The 20,420-nt window shown below is 39.0% G+C and overlaps 1 protein-coding gene across 3 annotated transcripts in view; it reads left to right on the forward strand.

The window, feature by feature from the left end:
- The window catches only part of CORIN (corin, serine peptidase), a 278,248-nt gene that overhangs the window by 187,232 nt on the left and 70,596 nt on the right, over positions 1-20,420 (forward strand). For all 3 annotated transcript variants that reach the window (XM_073012425.1, XM_073012424.1, XM_008017472.3), the window contains 3 exons: positions 6,540-6,771; positions 9,968-10,113; positions 18,055-18,162. In XM_073012425.1, coding sequence (XP_072868526.1) covers positions 6,540-6,771; positions 9,968-10,113; positions 18,055-18,162 — 486 coding nt within the window. The remainder of the gene's footprint in view (positions 1-6,539; positions 6,772-9,967; positions 10,114-18,054; positions 18,163-20,420) is intronic.

Here is a 20,420-nt window from a genome sequence, read left to right on the forward strand (position 1 = left end):
ACATTGTTATTCTCTTTAAGCTCATTAAATACACTCATTTTCCCTAGTGCCTCACTGTCTCACAGCTTCCTCATTCACCATGTATATTCTTGCCAACTTCTCTCCACATATATTCAGCAAATGTTTTGCACACTCTCTCTTCTGAGTGAAAGGCACTAGGCTAGCCACTCGCTCTCATTACTCCTGTGTAATTAAAAATGGCATATGTGCCTAACTTGCAGTTGAAAGTCAAAATGTTATTCCTGATCTTTCAAAGAACTTCAAGATGATATATGCGTACTTAGGTCTCTGTAAAGACAAACAAGTGGCATCTCAGAAAATCCTTCATACACTTGAAAATATGATTTATTACTTGAAGATGTTTACCACTATCACAGACTAGCATTACTCAGCTTCTGAGGCACAACTGAACAGTACTTTCTTAGTCTGCTCGATGCCAAAGGAAAACGTGAGTTTGGAGAATGTAGTAGATACTCTGTCTGGTGGAGACAGCTTCTCAATGGAGTTACCAGGATTCTTGTCCTTGAAGACTCTGTTTATTGCCATCCCATAAAATATTATGTGATTTTTCTAATGGTCCCTAAAGATATACTGGGTGGGACCCAGTCATCAGTATTTTTTAATTCTGCAGATGCCTTCAATGTACAGCCAAGGTTGAGAATGTATTGCTCTAGTGCCTATTTATGACTGGGCTGCAGGAGTATGTGAGAACTCTGAAATAGAATATGAAAAGGTTTGTGTATTCCCATGTGCATTTTTCAGTGGAGAAGCTTATTTTAAATTCACAGAAGTGCCTACAGCTTTTTATAAAAGCCTAAAAACCGCATTTCTGATGATACGTAGTTTTTTCAAGAAATAGCTTTTAGCAGCCTGTGTTGCTATGTCCAGTCACAACCCAGCATCTTTAACATTTCTGTGCCATGTTGGGAGGCAAAATAACAGAGTGTCCTTGCCTTTGAGGGTAGGAGAAGGAATGCTATTCCCCTCATTCTGGTATGGAGGGACTAATTCATCATTTCTCCGTTATGCAATCCAGACAATGGGGAGAACCTGCAAAAGTGACTCCTGGGCATGTCTCTCCTGCCTCCCTGAGCCCATGCTGACCATGGCTGTGAAATCCAGGCATGGCTGTCATGTTCCAGGCCCTCTCTCAAGCCTCCCATAGTGTTCATCAACCTTTAGTTCTGTGCCTACTCGTGCATTTTCCCCCCTTACTCAACACCAAGGAAGAAATGAACAGGTTTGCTTTTTGAATAATTCCCTAAGGATCTAGCAATTTCCTGCTCTCTCTTTGCAAGCTTCAGCTGGTAGGGATAAATGGTGTAGTCATGTGGTAAAGAAGCCAATCACCGTAACGGTTACAGATTAGGAGCAAATAGTAGAGGAGAGGAATGATGTATTTACAAAAGCATCTCCATGTGCATTTTCTAATAAGTGAAAAAAAGATTGAATAGAATATTACCATTTGGTAACACATTAAATTAATGAATGAAGACATGGAGCATCTACAGCTGCTAACATCACAAAAAGAGGGAAATCAGAATGATGTGGCTTCTGGTGAAAGAAGAACTCAGCCACCTCTAGTCTTGCCAGTGGAATGAAGCCCAGTCCATTCCTGTTGATTCAGCTGCCACGGTTCAGAAATAGAGAGGATGGGGAACATGTTTAACTTCACCAGGAGTGTGTGATAAGCAAGATTCAGAAGCTGTTATATAGCTTACAAGTCAAATGTCTGGGTTCTTCCATAGTCAAATTATAAAGAAAAATCAAAGGAATGGAGGAGGAAACCAAAGACTATCAGAGACTTAAAAGACAGGACAAGTTTCAAAAAATGGGCAAGCCTCAATTACAATATCCAGGGGTGGTACACACTTAGGTAATAAAATTATAAAGAAGGCCGGGCGTGGTGGCTCACGCCTGTAATCTCGGCACTTTGGGAGGCCGAGTCAGGAGATCGAGACCATGCTGGCTAACACAGTGAAACCCCGTCTGTACTAAAAATACAAAAAAATTAGCCGGGTGTGGTGGCGGGCACCTGTAGTCCCAGCTACTTGGGAGGCTGAGGTGGGAGAATGGCACGAACCTGGGAGGTGGAGCTTACAGCGAGCCAAGATTGTGCCACTGCACTCCAGCCTGGACAATACTGCGAGACTCCATCTCAAAAGAAAAACAAAACAAAACAAAAAAAAACAAAACAACGACAACAGCAACAAAAAAAACGTAAAGAAGAACAAGGAAGTGATAACGATAAAACTCACTAGTTACTTTGTGGGAAAATGAGACGGTTGAGATAAGATGAGATATATGGAAGGTTTCTGCAGTATCTGCCTGAGTTCAGTTTCCTGACCTGGGAGGTAGTTATAAGGATGTTCACCTTAAAATAATATCAAACTATTAAAAATAATAATATTAAAGAGGCATTTAGAGTTTGAGGCAAAGATGAATTTTTGAACATGATTATATATGCTGCTAGATGTAGAAAAGTCATATTTTTCATGTAAATGACCATCATTTAATACATGATTTCTAGTAACTTCAGAATATCACATCATAAGGATATAACACCCTTGAGTTAACAATCCCATCGTTAGGTCGAATTGAATGAATCTTGTTTCAGACTTTTAGAGGTGGAATACCATTGAGATTCCATCAGGATGTTTTTTATTTTTATTTTTGACAGATCTTTATTAGACCTCATCTGTGTTCAGGACACTGTACTGGGTACTACATCAAACTTACATCAGAAACACAGTTCTGCCGCCTTAAAATATCCTCACGTTTGTGATGTGATCTCCCTCTAGTGGCGATTGTAAATCAGGCTCAAACGTGAGCCTAATGCTTAAGATAAAAAAGGTTATTGATATCATAAATCATAGAATTTGGGGTTGACAGGTATATTGAGAGTTTATCTTGCTTAGCATTCTGTGAAGAATGCCTTTGAAGGAATAAAACTCAAGATCCAATAAACCTTACCGCATTCAATAAAGATCTCCAGAATAATGTATGGTCATTACTTAATCCTTTCCTCTTCCTTGGCTCCTAAACACTTAAAGTTGTATCTTAACCCAAATCAAAAGTGATACATTCTCCACATATAAGAAAGAGAAAAATTATTCATGTGATGTGTTCTATTAATAATCTTCAATGAAATACATCAATAAAAAGTTAAACCTTGATGGGGTGGTAGAGAAAGAAAGAAAGGGAGGGTATACCCAAGGAAAGAAAGGACTGCATCAAAAATATCTGTAAGTGTACCAACTGTATAAAATTTTAAGTATATTAAAGATATCAGGAAAAAAGCATACAGTTAGAGATGCATGTGCTGACTTGTAAGATGGTCATGACAAATAAGCAACAAAAGCAAATTGAAGGGTGATAGGAATGGTATGCTTCTGCTTTGGCAAAAGTAAACACAAAGGCATGTATGCATAAATGTGAGCAAGGGAAAGGTATGGAAGCATTCAAAGCCTTCTGTTGGCTTGCAGGGAAGGTGACAGAAAGGGGAGTGGAAAGATGTTGAACTTTTTCTTTCTGCATCTTTGTAGTGTTTTTATCATTATGAAAAACATGCACTTTAAAATCTTGTAACACAATATTTAAATGTTACTTCTTGTCTTAGTTCAGACTGCTATAACAAATCATTATTGCTTATAAACAACAGACATTTATTTCTCACAGTTCCGGAGGCTGGAAGTCTGAGATGAGGTTGCCAGCATGGTCAGGTTCTGGTGAGGACCCTCTTCTTGGCTGCAGATGGCCGACTTTTCACTGTATTCTCACACTATGAAAAGAGGGTGAGAGAGATCTCTGTGGTCCCTTTTATAAGGGCACTAATCCCATTCTTGGGGGCTGTACTTATAACTGAATCACCTCCCAAAGGCTCCACCTCCTAATACCACCATATTGGAGGTTAGGATTTCAACATATGAATTTTGAGGGAACACAAACATTTAGTCCATAATGTCCAACCCCTCCTTCACAAATCACAGGAAAGGATAAAGTGAACCGACCAACCCCAAACCTCTTCTGTCTACTCTTCTCTCCACTCTGACTCATCCTCAAGGTTATACCAACTTTGCAGTGTTGTGTCTTCTTCAGGAAACTGAGAGTCATATTACACTTCATCCATCTTTTTTTCTTATCCAGCCAACGTCAGCCTCCTTATAAATATAGTATCTGTGATACCCTGAGATTCTTTAAATTAAGAAGTAGTCCTGGAGATGTTTTAGTATTTCAGCCCAGTCCTTATTGCGAATCTATTTGCACGGATACCACTTCTTAGTCAAATAATTAAATTTAATTTGAATTATCACTCTCAATAAGGCATGGGGTCTTTGGTCTGCCTGGGCAAATTTTACCAGGACACTTACTTGCTTGCCTCCCCCCTCAGGGAATGTGGCACATCTACGGCAAACAGAGAGAGAGCTGGGAGCCTCTCTGCTATATTCCCCCAAAGCTGCCCAAACCACATTTATCCTTGGAGGGAGTGTTAGTCTGTTTTCACACTGCTGATAAAGACATACCCGAGACTGGGCAATTTACCAAAGAAAGAGGTTTAATGGACTTACAGTCCCATGTGGCTAGGGAGGCCTCACAATCATGGTGGAAGGTGAAAGCCACGTCTCACATGGTGGCAGATAAGAGAAGAATGAGAGCCAAGTGAAAGGGGAGACCGCTTATAAAATCATCAGATTTTGTGAGACTTATTCACTTCCATGAGAACAGTATGGGGGAGACCGCCCCCATGATACAGTGATCTCCCACTGGGTGCCTCGCGCAACATGTGGGGATTATGGGAGCTATAATTCAAGATGAGATTTGGGTGGGACACAGTCAGACCATATCAGAGGGCTTCCCAGGTCACTCTTGCTCTACCTTTTCCCTTTGGACTTCTACCATTTTGTTCAATATGTCTGTCTTAGTATGTTCAGGCTGCTACAATAAAATGCCATGGATTGGATGGCTTAAACAACAAACATTTATTTCTCACAGTTCTGAAGGCTGGAAGTGCAGGATCAAGATGCTGGCAGACTTGGTCTCTGGTAACACGCTGCTTCCTGGTTTGCAGACAGTTGCCTTCTTGCATTTCCTCACATGGCTGAGAGTGAGAGCTTTAGTCTCTTCTTCTTATAAGGACTTTAATCCCATATAAATGCCACCCTCATCTAGATCTCATCAAAACCTCATCACCTCCCAAAGGCCCCACCTCCAAATACTATCACATTGCAGGTTAGAGTTTCAGCATATGAATGGGGGATACACAAATGTTCAGTTCATGCAAACTCTATCCTAGCCTGTTCACATTCTGCTATAGCTACCAGCACATGCATCCTTTTTCCTATCGAGATTGTGGAGTTTCTCAGTGGCAGAGACAATATTTCCCATTACTCTTACATTTACAGTGCCTAGGATAGTCCGTGATACATTTTCATCCCTTCATTCTGGCACTGTGCTAGGTGTAGACTTTGAGATCAAGAGATAAAGTCTCATTTCACAAAAATCTCAGGATTCTGTGGGGGAGGCAAGTAAGTAAATAAAGAATATGGCAGAATGCAATGAGCATATGGTGGGTATGTGCCTACGATGCTATTGCACTCAGAAGAGACTCATTCTGGAAGTAGTAATGGGAAGAGTGGTTGGCTAGGAAGGTTTCCTGGAAGAGGTATTTGTGCTGAGTCTTCCAGATCACAGAGGAATTAGCTTGGTAGGGAAGATGGGAAAGGGTTAATCCAGGCAGCAGGTGCTGTATTCACCTGGCAGCTAGAACCATGACCACCTTTGGGGACATAATTATGAGCATGTTATAAAAAAGGAGGTAAGAGAGGAGCAAACAGGGTGCACAAAGATATACGATTCTTAAAATATCTGGTGTCATAAGGGAATAGATTTTATTACAGCAGAGATACTGTTGATTGGATAATCACAGGCAATGAAGCTGAAAAGTCAGGCTAGGGTTGAAGTATAAAATAGCCTCAGATTTCAAGCTAAGGAATTCGGATATTGTCTCATTAGCAAGAAATATCCAACAGATCTGAGCCTCCTCTTGCCCTGAAATCTTGTAGCCTTATATTTAAGCACATTGATCAACAATAAAACATATAGACAGAAGTTATGTAATTGCCTATTTAGTCAAATTCATTAATTAGTTTAGTGACAGTGAAGATGATGGGGCTATCCTATTTTAGTAGTAATGAGTAAATCAGAAGAAGATGAATTGGAGTCAATAAAAGGAATGATGAAAGAGAGTCATCTTTATATAAGATGAGCCAAGGGGAAAAATAAAGAAGGACTTTCTAAAGCACGATATTGTCATAGTGTTAGCAACTACATATGCAGAAATGAATCTTAGTGGCCAGGGCACTTCACTAATCAACTTACTTATTTTCAATACCCATAAAAAATGTTGTATACTACTAGCATTCTAGTCTTAGCTACTCTAAAGAAAGAGAGAATAAAATAGATTTCAACTTTGTAAAACTTAAAGAAGTTGTTTTAATATGTGAAATTTAAAAATATTTGTATGTATGTTTCTTTGTTAGGTCAATGTGAACCAATTACATTGGAACTCTGCATGAATTTGCCCTACAACAGTACAAGTTATCCAAATTACCTTGGCCACAGGACTCAAAAGGAAGCATCCATCAGCTGGGAGTCTTCTCTTTTCCCTGCACTTGTTCAAACCAACTGTTATAAATACCTCATGTTCTTTGCTTGCACCATTTTGGTACCAAAGTGTGATGTGAATACAGGCCAGCGTATCCCCCCTTGCAGGTAATATGATGGGATCTCCCCCAGTCCCTTATTTTGCCTCAGAGAGAACCAAGGGGTGAAGACTTAGTTGAATTTGGACAAAGTAAATTTCCCTAAAGAGCTCTGCATTTAACAAATACCTCATATTTAACAAGTGAGACAAAGAAGTATAAGTTGTAAAATGAATATTTGAGTCAGAATTCATTAACAAAGTACCAAACAAGAGAGGTATGAACATCCTTTGATGATAGTTTATATGTTTTAGTCAAATAAATTCAGAGGTATTTCATTCTGTTGTATTAAAAAGTATTTTTAAAAAAACTATGTTAGTAGAAAAGGGATATATCTGCCTCTTTTTCTGGCAACATTGATGTGTTTAAAATGCTGCACTCTGACAGCACTTGTTAGAGATATGACACAGGACATTGTGCCAGCCTTACAGATTGGACAGGGATGGACATTGCTGACATTTCTCTGCCTGTTTGAATGAAATAAGATGCACTATTTCAAGAGTGCAGCTTGAACTTTGAATATGAGTGATATTCTGGTGTCAAGAGTATTGTTCCAGAGTCCATATTTGAGTTCAAATCTTGACCCTTCTCTAGTTTCTGGGTAGCCCTTAGACAGATTCCTGAGTCTCTCTCAGCCTCAGTTCCTTTACATGTACAATAAAGGATAGTAATGGTTGTTGGATTGTACTGTTTTGAGATCAAATGAATGTAAAGGGCTTCTGATTCATTGTAGTGAACGCTGAATGGACAATAGCTATGATAATAGCACAGGAACACAATAGCTTCTTGGCAGTCTGTCCCTTTGCTGTGCCATGTGGTAGGCATTGTAGTTAGAGGGTTTGCATATACAAGATGACTCTCAGAAGTGAGTTACTACTCTCTTCAGTGCTGTTTTCCCTCAAGGGGTGGGTATACAAATGTGCTGGCCTAAATGTGAGTAGCAACTGCAGAAACCACATGTTGGGATCAGAAGTCATACAGAGTTTTTGTTTTTGTTTTTGTTTTTGTTTTTAAGCAGTACTATTAATATAGTGGACAGAAGAGAAAACAATAAATTATATGCTGAATACCAAATGGATGACAAAGTAAGGGCATCTATAGAGACAGGACAGGAAATAATAAAATTTCAAAATGACTTGGGGGACTGAACAAATTATACCAATAGAGAGAATAAAACTAAATGTTAGCTGGTGTAGAAATAATTCTGAAAATTTCTGCTAAGTACTTTTAAAAGTATCTCTAATAAAATATCTACCAATTTTATGTTAAAAAGCTGTTTCTAAATCTTCACTTTTGCTAAGCAAGGTCAGTGATAGTGAATAATTTCCTATTAATAGTGCTTAACAATTTCTGGCATTTGACTTTCTTTACATATGTAGATAAAAATTTCCCTAAAGCAGCACTTTCTGCTGTAAATGGAAATGTGAATTTATATCCAGATATAATTTATAATTTCAGGGCTTAAGTTCCATATTAAAATGCCTGAGACAAGCATGATCGTGAAGTGTAGTTCAATCAAAATTTTGGTAAATTTCTTTTAGATAACTTTATTTCTTTTTTTCAGGTTCACCCATACATCTTTCATTTTCAGTGTCTATCACTGTGAATTTTATATTTTGATATTTGTTTATAAGAAATTTTTGAATAATATGCTAATAAGCTTATAAAGTGATACGTTGTTGCTTTTGCCTGCTTTTGCTAGGTCTGTTTATTAATTTTAACATTGAATATTTTAGCTATGAGACTGAAAAATCTGACATCAAGTCCTTACAATGGGCTAAATACTTGAGGATTGTTAGGAGTGTACTCAAAATAACCTTTTGAGTGAGGTGTGTATCATCAGAGGTGCTGCCTACGGCGCAGGCACTATAAGGACTATGATAAGAACAGCGCCCCCTGGAGTTGTGCTGCTGTGTATTGTTGTAATTTCCATTTTACGGAAAAAAATAGGAAGTGGTAGAGTTAGGCAATATACAGTCTTCTGTATAAATATGACTAATTTAAAATAGCAGCCACAATTGAGTTACATACCTTTTTTATAAATCTGCAACAAAGCTAGTTAGTTCAACAGACAGTTATCAACTATTGAACTTTCCATCTTTTCTGACCTAACATAGGAATACCACGGCTTTATCTTTACCCCAAATTCCTGGTGTTGAGTTATGCTGAGCTTTGTCCAGACTTAAACCTAGAAAGAATTTTCTCTGAAACTTCCTCATTTGATTGTTACACTTTCTCTACCAGTTTTGGGCAAGACTGGAGCTGGCCTTTCTGGAAGATCTGTCTCCCATTTTACCTTAAAAATGAGAACTTGGTTGAATTAAAGTACAAAATTTGAAACTTTTGAGACGTAAGCATGCATTTGAGTCCATTAAGAGAGTATTGGCCTAGGAACTTACTTTGGTTAGGTTTTTTTTTAATTTATTTTTTTAACTATGTAACTAATTTCTTAGTACTATATTGAGACAAAAATCATAATTTTTTCCATAAGAAGTAAAAAAGAAGTAAAGAAATCTTCTGTGAGGCACGCTGATACCTTAACCTAAAAATATTCTGGGGACAAAAGACATAACACCCCTGAAAGTGCATGATACAATACTTAGTATATCATTTCTTTAAAACAAAAAACCAACACTTTAACTGACTCGAGCTCAACATAAGTGGGTTTGGGAGGAGTCCTAAGTTTTTCAACAATATTGATGGAAGCTGAAGTAAGGGAGGCAATGCCTTAGGCAAGCTAGGGTGGCACATGAGATGGCTCACAGGGCTGGTCTGCAGAGAGGGAGATCTCTGAGGATGAGGTTGATGAATAGATTCAATGACTTTGGTGGTAAACTATCCAAAGTGATGTTGGAGACTTCCCTGTTTGGAACAAAACGTTGGAGAATGTGTCTGCTTCAAAGACAGAAGAGAGAATGAGAAAGGCAATGTGGAGAAGGGAATCTGTGTCCTGGAAACATCTTTAGAGCTATTTCTGCAATAAAGTTTCTTTTGGTGAAAGTGTGGTGCTGGAATGTATACTCTTTACAGAGATATTCCTTGTTTTGGTTTCCCAAATACCTATTATATATATGTGCATCTTTTATATCCACACACCCACTATACCTGCCACACACACAGAATTTAAAACTTGACATAAATTCATAACATCTGTCTCAGATGGAGCTAATTCTGCTTCTAATGTTTTGTTTTTCTTGTTCATCTAGAGCATTGTGTGAGCACTCTAAAGAACGCTGTGAGTCTGTTCTTGGGATTGTGGGCCTACAGTGGCCTGAAGACACAGATTGCAGTCAATTTCCAGAGGAAAATTCAGACAATCAAACCTGCCTGATGCCTGATGAATATGTGGAAGGTTAATTTTAAAATTAATTACAGCGGGGTATTTAACATAGATGAACATGTTAGCTACCTTTTCAACTTCTTCTATTTATGGTTTCTTATTTGTTTGTTTTCTATTTAGCGGCCAATCAGGCTGCTTAGGTGAGTGAATTTGTGAATTTGATTGCATTGAAGAATTTGGCACCTGTCTGTTAGATATTGCATTCATTTTAAAAATGAAGTCATTTGCTATTTCTATTCTTTTATTTTTGTGGGTACATAGCAGGTATATATATGTATGGGGTACCTAAAATATTTTGATACAGACACACAATGCATAATAATCACATCAGGTAAATGGGGTATCCATCACCCCAAACATTTATCCTTTCTTTGTGTTACAAACAATTTTAGTTATTTTTAAATGTACAACAAATTATTGTTGACTCTAGTCACTCTGTTGTGCTGTCAAATACTAGATCTTATTCATTCTATCTAACTATATTTCTGTACCAATTAACCAATCCTGCTTTCCCCCACCACTACCCTTGGCAGACATGGGCAACCATTGCTCTACTTTCTATCACCATGACTTCAATTGTTTTAATTTTCAGCTCCCACAAATAAGTGAGAACATAAGAAGTTTGTATTTCTGTGCCTGGCTTATTTTACATAACACAATGACGTCTTCTTTCATCTATGTTGTTGCAAACGACAGGCTCTCATTCTTTTTTAAGGCTGAATCATACTCCATTGCATATATGTTTCTTTATCCATTCATCTTTTCATGGACATTTGGGTTGCTTCCAAATCTTGGCTATTGTGAATAGTGCTGCAACAAACATGGGAGTGCAGATATCTCTTCTATATACTGGTTTCCTTTCTTTTAGGTATATACCTAGCAGTCGGATTGCTGGGTCATATAGTAGGTCTACTTTTAGTTTTTTGAGAAGCCTCCAAATTGTTCTCCCTAATAGTTGCACTAATTTGAATTCTCACCAATAGTGGGTGAGGATCCCCTTTTCTTGACATCCTTGCTAGCATTTGTTATTGTCTGTCTTTTGGATATAAGAGATTTTAATTTGGGTGAGACGATATCTCATTGTAGTTTTGATTTGCATTTATCTGATAGTCAGTGATGTTGAGCACCTTTTCATATACCTGTTTGTCTTTTGTATGTCTTCTTTTGAGATATGTTTATTCAGATCTTTTGTCCATTTTTAAATCAGATTACTAGTCTTTTTTTCTATAGAGTTGTTTGAGCATTTTATATATTCTGGTTATTAATCCCTTATCGTATAGATATTTTGCAAATGTTTTCTCCCATTCTGTGGGTTGTCTTTTTACTTTTCTTTGCTTTTCAGAAGCTTTTAACTTTATGTAATCCCTTTTGTCCATTTTTGCTTTGGTTGTATGTGCTCATGCAATATCACATAAAAAATTTTGTGCATCCAGTGTACTGGAAAGTTTCCCCAATGTTTTCTTCTAGTAGTTTCATAATTTGAAGTCGTAGGTTTAAGTCTTTATTCATTTTGATTTGATTTTTGTATATGGCAAGAGATTGGGGTCTAATCTCATTCTTCTGCATATGAATATCCAGTTTTCTCAGCACCATTCATTGAAGAGACTGTCCTTTCCCTAGTATATGTTCTTGAAACCTTTGTTGAAAATGAATTCACTGTAGATGTATGAGTTATTTTCTCAGTTTTCTCTTCTGTTCCCTTGGCCTATGTGTCTGTTGTTATGCCAGTACCATTCTGTTTTGGCTATTATAGCTCTGTAGTATAATTTGAAGTCAGGTAATGTGATTCCTCTCGTTCTTTTTGCTCAGGATAGCTTTGGCTATTCTGAGTCTTTTGTGGTTCCATATGAAGTTTAGGACTTTTTTCCTATTTCTGTGAAGAATGTCATTGGTATTTTAATAGGGATTATATTTAATCTATAGATTGCTTTACATAGTGATATAGTTTGGATATTTGTCCTTGCATGTTGAGATGTAATCCCCAATGTTGGAGGTGGGACCTGATGGGAGGTGTTTGGATCATGGGGGCAGATCCCTAGTGATTGGTTTGGGTCATCTCCTTAGTGACAAATGAACTCTTGCTCTGCATTCACATGAGATGTAGTCATTTAAAAGTGCGACAATACCTCTTCCCCTACTCTCTCTTTTGCTCCTTCTTTACCATGTGACGTGCCTGCTCCCCTTTTGCTTTTCATTGTGACTGTAAGCTTCTTGGGGCCTTCAGAGAAGCTGAGCAGATGTCTTCACCATGGTTCCTGTAAAGGCTGCAGAACCATGAGTCAGTTAAACCTCTTTTCTTTATAAATTACCCAGTCTCAGATATTTCTTTATAGCAACACAAGAATGGCCTCACACAGAAAATTGGTACTAGAAGTTCAGCATTGCTATAAAGATACCTGAAAATGTGGAAGCAGCTTTGGAACAGGGTAATAGGCAGAGGTTGGAAGAGTTTGGAGAGCTCAGAAGAAGACAGGAAGATGAGGGAAAGTTTGGAACTTCTTAGAAATTGGTTAAGTGATTGTGACCAAATTTCTGATAGTGATATGGATAGTGAAGGCCAGGCTGATGAGATCTCAAATGGAAATGTGGAACTAACTGGGAATGGGAGCAAAGGTTCACCCATGTCGTGTGTTAGAAAAGAGCTTGGCTGCATTCTGTTCATGCCCTAAGGATATGTTGAAGTTGGAACTTGAGAGTGAAAATTTAGGGTACCTGATGAAAGAAATTTCTAAGCAACAAAGTGTTCAAGACATAGGCTGGCTGCTTCTAACAGCCTGTGCTCAGATACAGGAGCAAAGAAATAACTTAAAGTTGAAACTTATAGTTAAAAGGGAAGCAGAGCATAAAAGTGTGGAAAATTTGCAGCCTACCTATGTGGTAAAGAAACAAAAAGCTTTTTCAGTAGGGGAATTCAAGCAGGCTGAATTGCTAAAGAAATTTGTATAACCAAAAGGGAGCAAAGAGCTAATAACTAAGATAATGGGAAAAATGCCTTGAAGGCATTTCAGAGATCTCCCAGGCAGCCCCTCCCATCACAGGCCTTAAGGCCAGGAGGACTGAATGGTTTTATGGGCCAGGCCCAGGTCCCCACTGCCTTTTGCAGCCTTGGAACACTGCTGCCTGCATCCAGGCCACTCTACCTTTAGCCATAGCGCAAAGAGGCCCATGTACATCTCAGGCTGCCACTTTGGAGAATGGAAGCTATAAGCCTGTTGGTTTCTATATGGGGTTAAGCCTGAAGGTGCACAGAGAGCAAAAGTGCATGAGGCTTGGTAGCTTCTGCCTAGATTTCAGAGGATGTATGAGAAAGCCTGGGTGCCCAGGCAGAAGCATGCTGCAGGGGTGGAGCCCCCACAAAGGACATCTGTGAGAGCAGTGCAGAGGGGAAACATGGGGCTGGTGCCCCCACACAGAGTCCCCAGTGGTCACCGCTTCATGGAGCTGTGGGAAGTTGGCTTCTGCACTCCAGACTCTAGAATGGTAGATCCACTGGCAGCTTACACCCTTTGCTTGGAAAAGCTGTTGGCACTCAACAACCTGTGAAAGTAGCCATGGGGACTGAACCCTGGAAAGTCACAGGGGCAGAGCTGCCCAAGGCCTTAGGAACCCACCCCTGTACCAGTGTGCCATGGATGCGGGATATGTAGTCAAAGGAGATTATTTTGGAGCTTTAAGATTTAATGACTGCCCTGCTGGGTTTTGGGCTTGCATGGGGCCTGTAGCCCCTTTCTTTTAGCCAATTTCTCCCTTTTGAAATAGGAATGTTTACCCAATGCCTGTACAGCTGTTGTATCTTTGAAGTAAATACCTTCTTTTGATTTTACAGGCTCATAGGTAGAAGGAACTTATTTTGATTTAGGATAAGGCTTTGAATTTGGGCCTTGGGACTTTTGAGTCAATGCTGGAATGAGTGAAGACTTTGGCGGAGCTATTGAGAAGGGATATTGTATTTTGAAATGTGAGGAAGACATGAGATTTGGGAAGGGGCAGAGCAGAATGATATAGTTTGGATATTTTTCCCCACCCAAACCTCATATTGAGATGTAATCCCTAGTGTTGGAGGTAGGGTCTGGTGGGAGGTGTTTAGATCATGGGGGCAGATCCTTCACGAATGGCTTGAGACATCTCTCACTCTGAGTTCACAGGAGATCTAGTCATGGTGCCTACCTCCAACTCTCTCTTTCTCTCTTGTTGCTGCTTTTGCCATGTGACGTTCCTGCTCCTCCTTCACCTTCTGCCATGATTGTAAGCTTCACGAGGCCTGTCTAGAAACCAAGCAGACTCTAGGCTTCCTTTAAAGCCTGCAGAACCATGAGCCAAATAAACCTCTTTATAAATTACATGGCATCTAGTATTTCTTTATAGCAATGCAAGAATGGCCTAATACACATAGTATGGAAAGTTTAACAATATTGATTCTTCCAATCCATGAACATGGACTATCTTTCCATTTTTTATGTCCTCTTTAATTTGTTTAATCAGTGTTTTATGGTTTTTATCACAGAGACCTTTCACTTCTTTGGTTAAGTTAATTTCCAGGTATTTTATTTTATTTGCGGCTTTTGTAAATGAGATTACTTTCTTGGTTTCCCTTTCAGATTTTTTTGTTGTTGGCATGCAGAAATGCTACTGATTTTTGTATGTTGATTTTGTATCTTGCAACTTTACTGAATTTGTTTATCAGTTCTATAGCTTTTTGGTGGAGTTTTTAGGTTTTTCCAAATATAAGATCATATCATTTGCAATGAAGAATAATTTGACTTCTTCATTTCCAATTTGGATGCCCTTTATTTATTTCTCTTTTATGACTGCTTCAGCTAGGACTTCTATTACTATGTTGAATAACAGTGGTGACAGTGGGTATCCTTGTCATGTTCCAGATCTTAGAGATAAGGCTTTCAGTTTTTCCCCATTTAGTTTGATACTAACTGTGGGTCTGTCAAATATGGCTTTTATTTTGCTGAGGTATGTTCCTTCTTACCCAGTTTTTTGAGGGATTTTTTTTCAGGAAGGGATGTTGAATTTTTTCAAATGCATCAACTGAAATGATCCTATGCTTTTTGTCCTTCGTTCTGTTGATATGATATATCACATTGATTGATTTCCATGTTATATCATTTTTGCATCACTCCTGTAAATCCTAAATGGTCACCAGGAGCAGTGGCTCACGCCTGTCATGCCACCACTTTGGGAGGCTGAGGCGAGTGGATCACCTGAGGTCGGGAGTTCAAGACCAGCCTGGCCAACATGGTAAAAACCTGTCTCTACTAAAAATACAAAAATTAACTGGGAATGGTGGTGGGCACCTGTAATCCCAGCTACTCGGAAGGCTGAGGCATGAGAATTGCTTGAACCTGGGAGGCAGAGGCTGCAGTGAGCCAAGATCATGCCACTGCACTTCAGCCTGGGCGACAGGAGCAAAACCATCTCAAGAAAACAAACAAACAAACAAACAAAAAATCCAAATCCTAAATGGTCATGATGAATGACCTTTCAATGTGTTGTTGAATTCAGTTTGCTAGTATTTTCTTGAGGACTTTTACGTTAATGTTCATCAAGGAGATTGACTTGTAGTTTTCTTTTTTTGATGTGTTTTTGTCTAACTTTGGTATCAGGGTAATACTGGCTTCATAGAATGAATGTGGATGTATTCCCTCCTCCTCTATTTTTTGGAATAGTTTAAGCAGAGTTGGTACTAGTTCTTTAAATATTTGGCAAAGTTCAGCAGTGAAGCCATTGGGTACAGGCTTCCCCCCCCCCCCCGCCCCCGAAAGACTTTTAATTATTACTTAAATAGCATTACTTGTTATTGTTCTGTTCAGATTTTGGATTTCTTCATGGTTCAATCTTAGTAGGTTGTATATTTCTAGGAATATATTAATCTCTCATAGGTTTTCCAATTTATTTGTATATAGTTGCTCATAGTAGCCTCTAATGATCCCTTGAATTTCTGCAGTATTGGCACCCAAGCCACAAGTGAAAGTTCTCACTCTTCCGCTTCCCACAAACAGGTAATGGAAGAATGGTAGTGGTCTCTCCTCATGATCACTACAACCCCAGGTCCATGACAAGTACTACCATACCACAAGAGTTCACTCAAGGCCCAAGGGTTCTTCAGTCAGCCTGTGGTGAACGCTGCCAGGCCTGGGACTCTCATTTCAGGACAGTGGGCTGGCCTCTGACTCAGGGCACATCCAAAAATGTCATCCAAGAGCCAGGGCTTAGAATTAGGGACCCCAAGAGTTCACTTGATGTTCTACCCCGCTGTGGCCGAGCCTGGTACCTAAGCTGCAAGACAAAATCCATTTTACCCTTCCCTCTCCTGTTCTCAAGCAGGAGTTTCTCCCTGTAGCCATCACAGCTGGGAATGTGCTCAGCCATACCTGAAGCCAGCACATTTCAGTCTCACCGAAGGCTCACAACAAGTACTGCCTGAGTACTGCTGCTGATAATTCAGGGCCCAAGGGCTCTTTAGTCAGCTGGTAACTAATCTTACCAGGACTGGGTCCTTTTCTTCAAGTCAGTGGGTTCCCTTTTGGTTGAAGATAGGTCTAAAAATGTTGTCTGGAAGCTAGGGCCTGGAATGGGGGCCTTGGACAGGACTCTGCCTGATGCCCTATTCTACTGTGGCTAAGCTGATATCCAAGTTACAAGATGAAGTCCCCTTTACTCTCACCTATCCTGTCCTCAAGCAGAAGAAAGGAGTCTCTTTCTGAGCTGCGAGTTGTGCCTGCCTGGGGTTGGGAAAGGGGTGGCACAAGCACTATCTTGGCCACTCTGCGGCATGCACTAGGTTGCATGCCCCCAAGTCCACTGTCTCCAAGCCCAGCACAGCATCAGGACTTGCCCAAGAATTACCGTCCTTGTGGGCTAGACTGCCTTTCAGATTTATTAAGGACCCCCAAACACTTTAGCCTGTGGTGGTAAGGCTTGCCAGAACTTAAGTTCTGACCACTGGGATGGGTGATTCCCCTTTGGCTGGGGTTGTTCTAAGTGCTCCCTCCATGCATGGGCACTGGCTGAGCTCTGCCTGGTATTGCTTTCTGCTGTGACAGGGCACCACTGAGTTCCAATGCAAAGTCCCACAATCACTCCACAAGTGCACAGATTCTCTGTACTACGCAGCTCTTGCTGGGGAATGGGGGAAGGGTGGTGTTCGTGATTCAAAATTGTCTTTGCTACCCTTTTCAGTGCCTTTTTTAATTATCTGAATTTAAAACCAGGTACTATGATTGCTCACATGAATTTTAGTTCTTATGAAGGTGCTTTTTTGTGTGGATGTTGTTCAGGTTGGTGTTCCTGCATAAAGGACACTTAGTGGAGGCTTCTATTTGGCCATCTTGCTCCATCTTCCCCTCAAAAAAAAATTTTAAAATTAAAAATAATGAACTCAGAGATGAGTTTAATTAGTACTCCGGTGTTTCTTAAACTGTACTTTACTCACAGAGCCCATTATGTGTGGATGCTTTTATACTAGGGATTCTGAAGGCAAAGGTGAACATTAAACCTTGGTTCCTTCAAGTAAAAAACATTTGGGGACCATGGCAACACAGGATCGTTAAGTACAGAAATGGAATTGTGGGCCAGGTGGAAAGATGGGGCTGTGGAAATGATTTTGACATATTGAGAGCTGCTAGGTAGTCAGGAGCACTGACTCCACAAGGCATATCAGGCTCTGGCAATTGTTGGATTGTCCCATTTGGAAAGAGAATTAATCATTGGAATACATAGACGTTAAACTGCGTATCTAGAGAGACGTTAAACTGCCAAGAATGAAGGAGAAAGATGCTGATTGGTAGGCAGAAGAATACCAAAGCGAAATGTCTATTTTGCTTTGCAAGAGACCACTCTTATCTTCAGTAAAAGCTCCTTGACAACATCCTACATGTAAATACGTAAATTAGCTGATGTTTCTGGGTTTTCAGCCCTTTAACGTAATATTGTTTTTAATAGAATGCTCACCTAGTCATTTCAAGTGCCGCTCAGGACGGTGTGTTCTGGCTTCCAGAAGATGTGATGGCCAGGCCGATTGTGATGATGACAGTGATGAGGAAAACTGTGGTATGTATTTGCAATGGTACTTTTCTTGAATGTACAGTATTAACTAGAATAGAATAAGAAACTGTGTTAAAAATGTAAACTATTCACTGATAGTAGGACTAGGATTGAATGCTAATGCCTTTACTTCTTAAATTATTGAACAGTATGGCATATATTCTAAGTCTTTTTCCTAACTCTTGATTTCCTCTAAATTACGCTTCTGTATAACCCTGATACATACAGTACTCCTCCCCCTTATTTGTGGGGATACGTTCCAAGACACTCAGTGGATACCTGAAACCATAGATTGTATGGAACCCCATATATGCAGTACTATGCTTTTTCCTACACATACGTCCCTATGATAGAGTTTAATTTATAAATTAGGCGCAATGAGAGATTAACAACAACAATAATAAAATGGATCAATTATAACAATATACTGAAATAAAAGTAATGGGAATGTGATTTCTCTCTCTCTCTCAAAAAATATTGTACTATGCCAACCTTTTTGGACCATGCTTAACCAGGGATAACTGAAACCGTGGAAACTGAAACTGCAGATAAGGGTGGAGGGGCACTACTATATTTGCAAACACTTATTAAAAGGAAAAGCACCTCACAAATGTAAGGAATTATTTTTATTATTAAATTATAAAACAGTTATCAGTTTTAAAGTCAGAAGAATAGTGTCTTTGCGTATACTTCCCATGTTGCTAAGCAGACATCTAGATGCACGAAGGCAGAGTTCATACTCTAACATTCAGAGTTCAGACTCCATCATTCCCAGTTTAATTGGGATTCATTTTCATGTACTCTCTTATTTGTTCTCTGTTGGCAAAGGATAAAACTCTTCTTGACATTTCTGCCATTGATTTCCAAAATCACCCGTGGAAAAGCTGTAAATCCTAATGGTAATTTGAGTGGACTTAATTCTCATTATATTTCCCTGCAAATCTTTGTACTTGTAACCTCAGTGTATTAGGGAATAGAAGTCAGACAATGGCCTTTAATGAACAGTGTTTTTGAGGAAAGCAAAATGATTGCAGATCTATTCACAGAATGGTTTGGTTATTTAGCCTTTCCTGTTTAAGAAGAATTGACACTGTTTCATGAAAAACACATAAGGCAGTACATCTTTTGAAATCATTTCATTCTTTTGGCCTTTGAAGTATGAAATACTGCCTTGCTTCATTAAGCGAATTTTCTATGGTAAGCATTGCCCTTCTGGTCTAGACAAAATGTCAGAAGCAATTAACCGAAATCCTCTCAGCTCCTATAAATATGGATGAGTGCATCTTCTGGAAACCCCCAGCTGTCAGAATGATGGTACAATGACTGGGGTAATTTTATTATGGAGGAATGTACAGTGTTTTTAGAAGCTACTGTTGTTTGCTTGTTTGTGTTTTTATTTTTTATTTTTATTTTTTGGTAAAGAAATAAATTAAAACTCATTGAATATCCCTTATATAAGTGATTTATTGAGAATGTATTAGATTTGTTCACTTAACTATGACTTTGATGGGTCATGGTATTTGAGAGGCAATTTAAAATAGAGTATCTTAGATGGTTCAAAGATTTTGCATGAAACTTTGTTGGGGTGGCTAGACCTAAATTTGTTGTAGGGGACTAAATATTTGAGTAATACAGAAGCTTAGTTAAAAACAAAACAAAACAGCCTTACCAAGACAAAAAGTTCTGAGTTCTAGAACATATTCTGCAAAAAACAAATTGAAAGTACTATAGTATTGGTATAGGGTTTAAATGACCCTAAAATATCAGGTTTCTAGTTAAGTAATTGTTTTTCACCAGTATTTTAATCACACAATTAAAGGCACACCAAAATAATAGAATATATTATCTAATCCCTATCAAAAACTAAAAATAATTGACAGCACTATTGAGAGCTCTAGTTAAGGAAAGTTAAAAGTGGGTAAGAAATAATACCTTTGGAGTTAAATTAATTGCTCCAGCAGTACTAATTTATGAGAAGTTTTCCGAAGTGACTAACAATAGAAAACTTTACATACTCCGTTCCCCTTTGGGACTCATGCATGTATTTGAATGGACTTGTTCAGTGATTTGGGAGGACACACCACTTCAGATCAAATAAGGAAGTCAGGTTGATGAAGGCTTAACCCGTTTGCCTCCTTGCTGTTTGTCTTTCTGTTTTCGTATGTGCATAGGCACACCATCTGGTAAAGCAAGCACCAGCTCCAGCGAAGCTGGGTTTCACCGGAAGCTTCTTGCCTTTCTGACTTATTCTGTCCCTTGTGGTC

The sequence above is a fragment of the Chlorocebus sabaeus genome, chromosome 27 (genome assembly GCF_047675955.1).
Source record: "Chlorocebus sabaeus isolate Y175 chromosome 27, mChlSab1.0.hap1, whole genome shotgun sequence".
NCBI classification, from domain to species: domain Eukaryota; kingdom Metazoa; phylum Chordata; class Mammalia; order Primates; family Cercopithecidae; genus Chlorocebus; species Chlorocebus sabaeus.